This window comes from Rhinolophus ferrumequinum, chromosome 21 (genome assembly GCF_004115265.2).
Source record: "Rhinolophus ferrumequinum isolate MPI-CBG mRhiFer1 chromosome 21, mRhiFer1_v1.p, whole genome shotgun sequence".
Classification (NCBI taxonomy): Eukaryota; Metazoa; Chordata; class Mammalia; order Chiroptera; family Rhinolophidae; genus Rhinolophus; species Rhinolophus ferrumequinum.
Window position 1 is genome coordinate 25,212,561 of NC_046304.1, and position 14,270 is coordinate 25,226,830.

General features: G+C 33.0%; 1 protein-coding gene across 12 annotated transcripts in view; it reads left to right on the forward strand.

Moving 5' to 3' along the window:
* Positions 1–14,270, forward strand: part of BCAS3 (BCAS3 microtubule associated cell migration factor) — a 514,510-nt gene that overhangs the window by 158,933 nt on the left and 341,307 nt on the right. For all 12 annotated transcript variants that reach the window (XM_033091257.1, XM_033091254.1, XM_033091253.1 and 9 more), the window contains exon 14: positions 12,447–12,580. In XM_033091257.1, coding sequence (XP_032947148.1) covers positions 12,447–12,580 — 134 coding nt within the window. The remainder of the gene's footprint in view (positions 1–12,446; positions 12,581–14,270) is intronic.

Sequence of the window (14,270 nt, forward strand, 5' to 3'; positions counted from 1 at the left end):
TCATTTACACTTAATGATTTCCTTAGAGACCCTATCTCCAAGTATAGCCACACTGGGTTTTTAGAATTTCACTATAGGAATTTTGAGGCTACACAAACATTCAATCCATAACAGTACTTTTGAGAATCAATTACTCTTAGTTTTTTTTAAAAAAAATCTTATTGATCACAGCCCAGTTCTAGGTTACTCTGTTTAGCCATGATTGTTGTATCGTACTTACTATACGAATTTGCTTCCATTTTAAGATATTCAAATATTTTGTAAGAAATGTTGAATGTTAATGATACTTCCATCTTTCAACAACTTCCTTATTGTTCTGAGTGTATTGTCCAAAAGTATTACAGCTTTCCACAAGTTTGCTGCTTCAACCTGATTTCCTACGTTTTCCCTCCAACATTTAGCCATACTGGATATTTTTTCAGGTCCTTACATCATTTTCCCTCTGCCTTGAATCCTCTTTTACCTGGCTAACTCTTACTTCTCTCTTGAGTCCCATCTTAAATATACTTTTGAGAAGACTTACTTGACCCTACATAAAATATCATGCCTTCCTGCCCGCCCCCACCCCCGCCCCACCTTACCACTTAATTGGGCAAGTTACTTAATCTGCTTGGATCATTCAGTACTTTCAGTTTCCTTATGAATGAAACGTGGGCTAATTATGGTATCTAAAACATAGACCTCAATAAATATTAGCTGTTGTTGTTTTCATTATTATTAAACCACTCATCCTAGTTTTTAACTTATTTATACCCATCAAGAGTATCCTTTCAACATGTTTTCTATAAGAGGTGAGCTTTCATTTTTTATTGTATTTCACATAGTCCATAGTAAGTATGCATTAAGTTACATTAATTTTTTTTTTCCTATTATAATCATGGAGAAACTATGGCAGGGCACAAATAAGGCTTTAATTCAATGTAATTAGTCATTTGTTGAGTAAAACCAACTTATTTCTAATTTGTGGTTTGAATAAGAATTGTCTCCTTCCCTAAATTGTGGGAGTGATTCATAATGGCAAATTATATTAAATGCAGACACATATCACATGTGATTAAGATTGAAATATGTAATAGATATTTATTAAAAGTATCTTATGGAAACTACATCATCATATTTACATAACTAAGTACACTAGGTTGGAATATTATTATATTGCCTTTCACATCAGTAAAAATAAGTATTTTTCATTAATTAAATTGGAAGTTAGAAACATAAGGAAGAGATTCTCTACTCAGCAGTAAGCCTGACTTTTCTAAAACAGACCTGTTGTCTTTAATTTGGTAAATAATTGAGCTGTTTTCCAGAGGTGTTATTTCTGCCAGCTGAGTAGCTAAGCTGTGAAGTGTAACACATCTACATTTTAAATAATTATCCTTCCTTGGCAGGGAAATTGCTTTTCCTCCATCCATTAATAAGAGGAAAATGAATGTTGGGTCTCTAGTAAAATAGATTAAACATGTACCCCTTTGGGTGCTGACTGCATCTTGAACAGGCTTGAAATTTTTCTGGTTACTTAAATGCTGTATATTGAAAGGTGATGGTGGTCTTGGGTTAATCATTAAAAAAATTTGAGTTAGTTTTTTTTTTTTTTTAATGCTCAGAGTTTTTTCCATTGATCACAGCAAGTGGTCAAAAAAATACCTTGTCTTGTTAACATTTATAATGCCTCACAGATTTGCAGAATTAATGTGGCTTCAGATTTTTCCTCTAACAGGTACTAGTTTATCACTGCCAATCACTGACATTATATCACTAACAACACAAAGGCAGCATGAGGAGTTTATTGCTTCCTCCCCCAACCCCCGAGAAGGGGTTATCTCTATTATAGGTTTGTTGTTACTGTCGTGTTTCGTCATCTTGTAAAATGATGTGATGTGTTTTGCTTATGTAACAAATTACTCTCTGAGGGATTCGTCCTCTTTGCTCTGTGTTCATTGTGGCACTGGATGGGCCTGTGTGAGTGTCAGAGGGACCTCTGTAGGCTTGACTTCCCACACAGTACAGGAGGCACCAAGCCTAGGGCCCACAGTGTGTGAGGGTCCCACCCAAATAGTTCATTCCTTTTAAAAGCAAAAAAGTATATAAACTTTTAAGTTAATGAACGCTTTAGTATACATTTAAAATCAACAACTGTAGACATAAAATATAATTTTAAATATTTTTTTCATGGAAGAGGGAGCCCATGAAGGCAAAAATGTCCAAGGCCCGTGAATGTCCTAATGCAGCGCTGGGTCCTGTGTGTCCATCAGTAAGAAGGAACCCTGCTCCTACCCTACCACTACTGCCCCACTACCCCTAGTTAATTGAGCAAAGGTGCTCAATTCATACTGAATGAAAGATGTGAATGGCAGACTGTATGAAGATGTGAAGTACACAGCTATACCTATAAAAACTATAACTATAATACATGCAACAGATATAACAGCAGTATTGTAAACTCAATAAATTTTGAAACGGGTAAAGAAGGATGTCTATGGCTAAAAACATCACATGCGAAGTAGCCAAGGTTGAGTTAAACTTCTACATTTCAGGACAACCTTTACTGGTTGTTAAAACAGTGAAGTACTAGATTATCTGGTCCCTTCCCCTTTCCTCTCCCCTAGGATGCTCGGACCCTCCCTAGCATCAGACTTGTTTCATTGTCTTCATTCAGATTGATCTGTATTCCTGCCAATACATTAAATATTTCAAATATTTTGAAATTATTCTTGAAAGTAGTCCAATATTTCTCAAGGATACATGTATTTCAAGCCATATATACATTCAGTAGGGTGGATACTATGTAGGAGGAAGGGAAAATCGGTGGGGGAAGGATCCGTTGAAAGTGTCGAAACAGTAGTCCATGTTCCTAGTCTTCCATTAATAACTCTCTCTAAACAAACCTTTAAAGTACAAACCCTACAGAAGAAAAGCTTTAACTGAACTAATCTTTTGGTTTTCCCTTTGTTCCTTTGATTGTTTCATGGGAAGTTTTTTTTATGGTTTTTGTTGTTATTTTTACTCTCTCTTTTTGTTCAAATTATATCTTTATGGTGGGCTAAGATTGGCCATTATATTTGTATAGATATAGATAGTTTGGTTGTGCAAAGAATGCCTACCTACCCAGGAATCTTTGTTATACATTAGCAGTTGTTCTTATGTACCCTCTTTCTGAAACATAACTAAGTAGTTATGCTTTGAAATGGTTCAGATAGTCAAACCTAATTTGCAGACACTTTGTAATCTGCTCATATTTGCTATATTTGCAAATATACCCAAAATAAAGTAATAAATGAAGAACAATTTTATCTTCCATCTAATCATTTTTTGTTACATAGTTTCTGATCTCCGCTGCCAGAACCCTGATAGGAATCCATTATGTTTTCATATATACACTGTGGGTTACATGATTCATGATGCTTGGACTACCCATTTGGCAAACCTACACATCTGACTGACTGACCTCTTTCTGGACCCCTCACTATGTAGCAATGTATCTGTATGTTTTATACATCCTCTCTGACTGCTGTGTTTTCGAGTTTTATTGTCCTTCCCCCATGGTGGTAGGCTTTTAACTTTCTAGTTCCTCTGTTGAATATCTTGTTTTTTCCCTCTCTAATATGAAACTGCTAATCTTTTTCTCTCACCCTTGTTTTTGATTTAGTTTCTTAATTTTTATTGAACTGTAGCTTTCATAATGTAGATTGTACAAATATTAAGTATATAGCTTGGTGTATTTTTATGTGTGTACACACCTGTATAAGCTCCTCCCAGAAAATTTAAAAGTTCTGTTTAACACAGCTCTGAAGTACATCGAATGTCATTCCTTTGGAAATTCCTAAATTTCCAAATTCCCAAATCATATCCTCTTCTTTATTTCTCCTTCATGTTTTCTGCTGTCCATGATATTAACTTTCTTAACCCTTCTCTCTATGTACCAAATTTCTGTTAACCTCAATTCAAAATATATTTTATTATGAACTTTTAGTAATGGTTGTTTGTCATTTAGTACTATTGTGTGTGTGTGTGTTTATATACGTACATAATTTTTCTTTGAGAACAGTAGCATTGTGTTGATACCTAATAATAAATAACAAAAACTAACACTTATCTTTAGACCTTTAAATTTAGATTTCTCACTGTGGGTTTCAGTTCTAATATCTGTTAATTGAAATCAGGCACATTGTTTCTAAGGCCCTAGAGTTACGAAACTCTGAAATTGTTATGTTGATTTCCTGAATAAAGTTATGAGTCAAATTAATCTTCTTAAATCATACTCCCTTATCTTTTCAATTCTCCTGCTTTATCTAAAATATTTTACATTTTTGCCGTCCTAGTGACCCTCTGCATTGTAATTTTACATTATAATAGGGTAAGAAAAATCATTCAATTATGGTAGAAAACCATATTTTCATAGAAATGTTTGATCTCTTTTATGCCTTGATATTCTGTTAGTGTTTTGTGTTAATACTATTCACTAATGGTTAACTTTATTTAAAGTGAATGTTTAAACCAAAAGTAATCAACACAAACTTATTCTAAAATTATATGGAAAGTCAAATCTTGCAAAAGAGGAATAAATTTTGAAAACTGAAACTACCTAAATTTATGACTTACTCTAAATCTACAATAATCCAGAAAGGAAGACTTTGGGTAAGTATAGTCATAGATGGAAGGAGTAGAATCCATAAATCAATCAAACTCTTATAGTCATTTGATTTTTGACAAACCTGCCCAGTAATTCAATAGGATAGTATAGTTGTCTCAACAAATAGTGCTTGAACAACTGGGATACCCATTTAGGAAAAAATAAGCATTTACTTAAAACTGTACCCAAAAAGTAACTCTCAGTTGATCATAGACTTAATTTATTTTTTAAATTTTATTAAATTTATTGGGGTGATATTAGTTAATAAAATTGTATAGCTTTCAAGTGTATGATTCTATAATACATCATCTATAGATCATAGACTTAATCTAAAAGCTAACACTATAAACCTTCAAAAAGAAAACGTAAACATTATATCTAGACAGGACACCAAAAACACAAACCATAAAATTGTTCTCCTTTAAACTTAAACACCTGTAGGGAAAGACACTAAGAAAATGCAATGGGATACCATACATTGGGAGGGAAAATATATATGTCTATATAAAACAATTTAAATGAGCAAAAGATTTGAATAATCATGTACAAACTATACAAATAGCCACTTAACACATGTAAAGATGATTAGGATCACTGATCACCAAGAAAATATGGCATATTAGAAGCATAATAAATCATTGAAATGATTAAAATTTTAAAAGACTGGCAATAACAAATGCTGATGAGATTATGGAGGTCATATTACATGACGCTTTGGAAAACGATTTTCGCAGTTTCGTATAAAGTAAACATACATATGACCCAGCAATTCCACTCGTAAATAGTCACCTACAAGAAATGAAAACATAATAAAAAGTGAAAAACTAGAAACAACTGCTGAATGGATATATAAGTTGTCATATATCCATATAATGGAACACTGCTCAGTAATATAAATAAATTAATGGACTACTGTTACCTGCAGCAGATAGGTTTAGCAAAAATTGTGTGATGCTAGTTACATGGAATTCTGAAGTAGACAATATTAATTCATAATGACAGAAAGCCAATCAGTGGTTGCCTGGGGCCATGCGATGGGGAGGGGATGGACTGCAAATGGACACAAGGGAATCTTTTCCCGGGTTCTCTATCTTGATTACGGTAGTAGTTGCATAGGTGTATATATATTGTCAGACTCATCAAGTCATACACTAAAAATGAGTGCATTTATTAAATTGTATAATTTAAATTTATTAAATTATACATTAATAGAGGTTAATAAAGATTAAAACAGTATTCTGAACCAAATGATTTCGCTCATATGTGGGATATGAAACAGAGCAACAAACGAACAAGACAAAGAAAGAAACAAAAACTCATAGACACAGATAACAGTTTAGTGGTTACCAGAGGGTTAAGGGGGTCAAATATATGGTGATGGAAGGAGACATGACTTTGGCGAACACACAATGCAATATATGGATGATTGTACACTTTAGAATTATAGTATTGTACACTTGAAACCTATGTAATTTTACTAACCAGTGTCACCCCAATAAATTTAATAAAAAAAATTCTGGCATCTGACGAGATATATTCAACCATTTGGAAAAATAAGAATACATACAGACATGCACCACTTTCCTATATGTCTGTTGGATGAATATACTATTGAAAATAATGAATATTAGAACATTTCATATGGAAACCCATTGGGTATGGTTAAAGATTTCTTCAGAACTTTAAAAATTTCAGGATGCAAAATGAAAGGAAGAAAACAAGTTAATTAGTTAAAGAAAGATGTTAGAACATTTAACTTCAAACTCCTAAAAATGTAGGAGGATGGAATTAATAAGTTATAAAACAAGTGAGCTTGAAAACTAATTGTTGATTTTAGACTTTTCCACATGGAACAAATGAGTAAGAGCCATATCAAAGGTTTTGTTCTCTTTTATCTTGGTTCTGGATATATGCAACTTTAGGAATGGATCAAACAAGTCATGTCCTTTGTTTGTTTGATACTGTTTTACTCAATGCCTTTTACCCTGTTATCAAACATAAATTTTAGAAAGTCTTAATATATCCTGGGCCACCAAAGTAGAAGAATACAATGAAGAGTTTGATTACCAGCATCTTTAAGCAGTTAAAGAAATGTGCTAACAGTGATTCTGTCCATAGGGAGACTTGGAGACCATTGCTTTCAAGGATTTATATTCAATTTAAAGGTTTTATTAATCAGACTTTAATAGGCGATGCTATTTTTGTGTTTTTATGTAATTTGAAGACCTAAAAGATTTTGGTCAGTACTAGGATTCCATTTCTTTGCTTTTATGTTTACAAATTTGACTAGTAACTTAAAAGAAATAATTGAATACTTTGGAAGTTTCAATCTGTACAAGTATTGATGGGAAGCATTAAATTTACAAGAATTAATATTAGAGCATAAAATTATTTTATGAGTGATATGATCTGAATTCCTCTACAGATTTCCGTTTGACCCAGCAGATCAGTGTTTATGTGTCTTTTTTGGAAGAGAGTGTGAATAGCTGGTAATTTGTCTTCCAATTCATAGTGTGCATGTGATAAAGAACCATACAATTAGGTAGGTGTTATAAATAGGATATGGCAAAAAGACATACCTACTCATGTTTCCAAGATTTTATAGCATATGCCCAGTGGAGGTTTGCTACTCTTTAATTTTGCCTTTTGGGCTAACCAGCTGACGCCCAGTTAAAAAGACTTATGTTCTTATGAGGCCGCAAAAGCCTTAATGTTCAGTCTCCAGCTACCTCAGATTTTGGAGAACGCCATGTACCATCAGTAGCTTCAGTCCCCACCCTCGAATGCTAACGCTCATCTATCAAACTTGAAGCTGAGAGTGAGGGAGAGGAAGCTTCCAGATAAACATACAGCAGCGCCTAAACAGCTAATCACTCTAGGCTTCCGCTTCCAGGCCCTATAATTAGAAGTCCTTCTTTTCCTTGTATTCCCAGATGACGCAAATGCTTTTTGTGGCTTGGCACCTCATTTGGGGCGTGGGTTCAGTTTATGGCCAGGCTAGAGTCTGGTTTAGTCTTCTGATGCTGCATAAATAGTTCTCAAGCCACAGTCTACTCTGTACGAGTTTTTCCTTTTATGTATATCTGCTTTTTAAGTTGTTTTCTAGAAAAAAAATCTTGTCATTTCTACCAGCAAGCAGAATGTGTGCAAAAGAGGAAATTATATATTAAAAGAAAACACATGATTGTATAGTAGTACACAGGCTATTTCATCCTTTCCTCCATGCTCTCTTAATTTTTTTAAATCATTTCAAAGTTTGTCAAGAAAAGTAAGCTAATTGCTGGATTCTAGAAGCCACTTTTGTGTAGAGAGGTGGAAAAAGAGAACTTTTGAGATAGGATACACAGAAGATAATAAGGATAAATTTGCAGTGGGCTTTCTCCAAAAATTTGAATTTGTTTTATATATTAAAAACCAAGCAGATATTAATATCAGTTTGAAAAGCTAGTGTATATTGAAAAGTATTCATCTGTGAACACTCATATGCAAACAATAATAGTCTTGATTGGCTCATAGGGACTTTTATTTGAATACTCATTATGAGTAAACTATTGACATACGATTCTAAAAGAAATGAAGTTTATCTTCAGTAGGTAAGCAATATGTATATGTTATAAATGTAAGTTTATCATATTTCCAGAATGATGTTCCCATTGGATTATTTGTTATGTGCACAAAATAGTTTTGTGTGGGAAGTGGAATCAAAAACATAGTAGTGGAATTGTGATAATTCAAACTTGCTATCACTCAGCAAAAAGTAGGAGAACTGAAGAAATACTGTCTACAAAGGACAACAAAGCATTCATGCCCAACTTTAGAAATTTATTGTTTGAATAACAACTATATAGAAAACATATAAATATATAAAGTATGTGAAGGACATCATGACCATAGCTAGATGCAATGTTATAAAAGCTGGAGGTATGTTATATAAGCTGTTACAGGTGAACTAGATCTCAATAAATAACACTTTCCATCATTTAAAAATGTATTCTCTTGGAAATAGCCAGGACAACTGGCATCTAGTATGGTATTTTTTTAAATTTATATAGTGAATAGAGCTGAACCTTATGTTAACCCACGTAAATAGAAACTCAGATATACTTCATCTTTCCATTTAAATGGCTACTTTATCTTCCCACAGGTGCTTAATAGTCTTTTCTTTCAACAACGAACATTTTTAAGAGTTAAACAACATATCATTCCACGTCTGGAATAGCAGAGTAAGCTAATAAGCTATTCTTCCCACAGAAAACAAATATAAATTTTGGACAAAATATGAACAAACACAAATTTATTTATTCATATTTATTATTATTATTATGTTATTATTATTATTTTAAGGAGGGTGCAACTCACAGTGGCCCATGTGGAGATTGAAATGGCAACCTTGGTGTTATGAGCACCACGCTCTAACCACCTGAGCTAACCGGCTACCCCAACAAACACAAATTTAGATATGTGTATTATAATCCCTGGAACAGCTAATAAAAACTTAACATAAAGAGATCTATCCAAAGCCAATAGGTAAAATAAAATTGGATATTAAAAATACTGAAAGGAAGGAAGCGAGAACAGAAAGAAAACCCAAGAGACAATCAGGAAATAAAAAAGCATAAATGATAGATAAAAATTCAAGCCTACAGTATGTTATACTGAATGTGAATGAACTACAGACACCAATTAAAAGTCTGGGTTTGAATTAAAAAAAAAAAAAAAAGAAAAACTAGACTCTAATTATGGTCTAAAACAATATCATTTCAAAGACAAGTATATTGATGATAAAAGTAAACAAATGGAAAAGTATATACCGTGCATACATGAATCAAAACAAAGATGGAGTGGTTATCGATACCAGAAAATGTAGACTTCAGAACGGGAAATACCAGAGGTAAAATGGGAGATTATGATAAAAGAGGTAATTCAACAAGAAGTCATAAGAATCCTAAATGTGTACGAACCTTAAAAAAAAAACAAAAAAAAAGTCTAAAACAAATGGAGCATATATGTATAAGAGAAAAAGAAAAAAAAAACAGAAAACCAGAACCACAAATATACATGGAGATGTTAACTTATACTCAGTAATAGAGTAATAGAGTAAGCGTATTGAACATCCAAACAACACTATCTATTACTTGAATGAATTGACATTTATAGAATGCTCTATGTGTTCCAGTGCACATGGAACGAGTTACCAATTCTGGTATCATCTCCTGAGACATAAAACACATTTTAACTAACTTCTTATCATAACAGAATTAAACTTGAGATCAGTATATGAAAGATACCTGGAAATTACCCAAATATTTGGAAACTAAACAGCATAGCTTTAAATATACCATGAGGAAAAGAGGAAGTCTTTAGAAAACATTTAGAACTGAATGTAAAAGAAAATGTAGCATATTAAAACTTGGGGAATGTATCTAAAGCAGGCTTACAGGGAAATTTATACCAATGTATGCTTACTCTGAAAAAGAATAAAGTTCCTGAAGCACTAATCTAAGCTTCTACCTTAAGAAACTTGAGAAAAGAAAGCAAATACAACTAAAGCAAGGAGAATGAAGGAAATAGTAGCAGAAGATAGTAATAGCAGAAGAAGAAAGACAGTAGGAGACATTTATGAAATTGAAAAGAGAAAATTAATAACACTAAAATATAGGGTTCTTTGAAACAATTTAGATAGACTAACCAAGAAAAAAAAGAAGATGCAAATTTGTGACATCTTGAATGAAACAGTGGGCATTGCCAAAGACCCTACAGATATTAATGGGTACCATTTCTTTCTTTGAGTTACGGAAAGTTATTCACCAAAGAAGAATTTTTAAATTAAAAAAAAAATTTTTTTTAATTAACAAAATTTAAATTAAAAAGAAATTACATTAAAAAGATTTAAAATCTTCAAAAAAAGGCCCACATAGTTTTATTAGCAAAGTCTACCAAACATTTAAGAAACACAGAATAAGTTTTCCCCAATCATTTCTAGAAAATAAGATTATGAGGAACATTTCACACCAGAGATCCCAAAAACAAACACATTATTAGAAAAGAAATCTACAAATCTGTATTTCAGGAACGCAGTCATGAAAATATTCAACAAACTATTAGCTAATTTAATCCAGCAGCATATCAGAAAGGATTTTAGCCAAGTAGAGCTTATCCAGGAATGCAAGGGTTGTGCAACATTTGATAATCATTATTAAAATTCACCGTATTAATTGACTAAAGAAAAAAAAACCACATAATTATTTCACAGGTGCAGAAAAGCATGGAACAAAATCCAACATTCATTCATTATAAAAATTCTCAGAAAATTAGGGAGTAGAAGGAACGTCCTTAACTGATAGAGGGCATTTTAAAAAAACTTAAGTTAACGTCATAGTTTAAAGATTGACTGCTTTCTCCTAAAACTGGAAACAAAGCATAAATATTGCTTCTCACCACTCCTGTTTACCTCCCCAAATATAGTAAGGCAAGAAAAAGAAAGAAAAGGCATGTAGTTTGGGAAGGGAGAAAACATACAATCATGTATGATTGTAAAGAAAATTCCATGTAATCTACAAGTACATAAAAACTCCTAGAACTGGCAGAATATGCAGTCAACATAAAAACTGTCAATTAGATCTCTGTATACCAGCAAGGAAAAGTTATAATTGAAATAAAATAAAGAGTACCATTTATAATAGCTGTAAGAAAATATAATTTGTGAGCTGAACAAGAAGTAAAAAGTCAAAGAAGACATATCAAGAAATATGATGTGTTCATAGATCAGAATATTGAATATTATTAAGATGTCCATTATTCCCAAATGGATTTATAGGCAATACACTCCCCAAAAATCCTAGGAATTTTTTTTTTGGTAGCGATCAAAAATCTGATTCTGTGTTTAAAAGGGAAAGGAATTGGAGTAGCCAGAATAATGTTGGAAAAGGTCAGAAAAGGAGGACTCACTTTACTTATTTCAAAATTTCCTATGAAGTTACAGTAATCAAGAAAGTATAGTATTAAGGAATGTTTAAATACAGAAATCAATGGAATAGAATTATACTTCTAAAAAAAAGTATGGAAATATAGCCAGTTGATCTGTGGCAAAGGATAACGAATAAAGAATTCAATGGATAAAGAATAGTCTTCAGGAAATCTTGCTGGAACAATTGGATATCATTTGTGAAAAAGTTAATTTAATACCTCACATTTTATATAAAAATTAACTCAAAATGGATGATAGACCTAAATGTAAAATATAGAACTTTGACAAGGAAACAGAAAATTTTTACGATTTGGATTAGGCAAACACTTCTCAGTTGTGACATCTCATCAAAATTAAAAACTCACTCTGTGAAAGATACTGTAAGCATTTCAATAAATATTATGCCAGGGTAGATTGTTTTGTACATGTGAAACTATTAGGTTGGTGCAAAAGCAATTGCGGTTTAACAGGTTAAAAATAATTACAAAAACCGCAATTACTTTTGTACCAACCTAACCAAAAAAAGAGTTGCTGATGATCTGAAAAAAAATGCTTGTGAATTCTCTGTAAGGTTAGACACATCAAACTTTTCTCTACTGGTCATATGGGAACATCATAAAACCTTTACATCTAGGATTCTCACTATTGTATACTGATATGGCCTTAAGTTTTTGTATTCACATACGAAAAAGGTACTGTGTTCTAACGTTTTTATTGTGGGACCCTTCTTATATCTTTGGTGATATTTTTTCCTTTGATACCATTTTAAAGCATGATGAGTACTATGTGAAAATATGTCATCCACATACATAATTGTTTATTTTCATCTTTCTTTGGTATGTCCTTCAGGAATGCTTCTAGTCACAACAGACACCCTTGGCCATGACTTTCACGTCTTCCAAATTCTGACTCATCCTTGGTCCTCATCACAAAGTGCTGTCCATCACCTGTATACTCTGCACAGGGGAGAAACTGAAGCCAAAGTAAGTTGTATATTTTTCAGAAGGTGTTTGCTTTGTGTAATATGACATCTAATCTAGCTGGTTATTTATATCATATTGGAGCTTAATGAGAAAGTAGTGTTGTTGGTGATAAAGTAGCCAGATAATTAAGAGAAAAAGTATTTCCCCTATTTTGACCCAATAAATATATAAGCATTAGGTGAACAACCCAATGAATATTAAGGCAAAATTCCATTTAATACCTCATAATACCTTTTCTTGCTCCAGAGACAACGCTGTTATCCATTTGATATCCATCTCTCCAGACCTTTTTCTAGGCATTTTGATTCTATGTGCATGCATACATATATACATACACAGACATACACATGTACAAACATACATATTCACATATACACAAAATAATTGAGTTTTATAGTGTATATAATTATATGGATATTATTCAGTGGTATACTGGAGCCAGTTCACAGTGACTAGTGAGAATCAGTTATGCACATCTGTCCCCAACTCTGGATGTAGTGACATTACATGGGTAGTGTGAAGTCATCCACAGTTGGAGTGTTTACATAATGGAAATCAGCAAACCCTACGAATCACAGCAATTTTTTTCCCTTAGAGAGACAGAGTTTAACATTTCCCAGCATGCCACTGTGCACACACGCGTGAGGGTGTTCATACACACAAACGCACACATCTGGATATAATTTACTGAGAATTTGTATTAGGCATCGTGCTAACTGCTTTACATGTATTTAATATTCTTAATATCACTTGCTAGATACTGAGATATGATCTTAATAGCCTAAAATACCAAATATTCTTTTGTTTCACAGAGCCTATGGTTATACATTTACCGGTCTACTACATTGTTCTGAGAGATAACTCATTGACCCAACACCATCTATTGACTAATCCATCCTTTCCCAATAGTCTAAAATGCTGTTTGTCATGAATTTCCATGAAAAATATCTAAATAGAATGAAACATCATAAACCCATGATGTGTTTATAGTGATACTTAAAAAGGAAGCATTGGGCATTACTGTAAGGTTTCTTGTATACTAACCATTCTGAAAATTGATAACTAAAGGGAAAGTATCTAGCATTTACCTTTCTTGTATCAATTTAACAAGATAATGAAATAGTTGGTGAGGGAATGTTTTTCTTTTTCTTAAGATTTTTTAATTGGGGAAGGAGAACAGGACTTTATTGGGGAACAGTGTGTACTTCCAGGACTTTTTTCCAAGTCAAGACGTTGTCCTTTCAATCTTAGTTGTGGAGGGTGCCGTTCAGCTTCAAGTTGTTGTCCTTTCAGTCTTAGTTGTGGAGGGCGCAGTTTAGCTCTAGGTCCAGTTGCCGTTGCTAGTTGCAGGGGGCGCAGCCCACTATCCCTTGCGGGGACTCGAGGAGTTGAACTGGCAACCTTGTGGTTGAGAGCCCACTGGCCAATGTGGGAATCGAACTGGCAGCCTTCGGAGTTAGGAGCACGGAGCTCCAACCGCCTGAGCCAGTGGGCCGGCCCTGGGAATGTTTTTCTTTATTGAAGAATTCCAGTTTAAAAAAAGTTAGAATGTAGACTTATTTTGGTGATCATTTTCTAATATATACTATGTAAATATTGATCCATTATGTTGTACACTTGAAACTAATATAATGTTGCATGTCAGTTATATCTCAATTGAAAAGAGGGTTGTAAATTTAAGAATCACTAT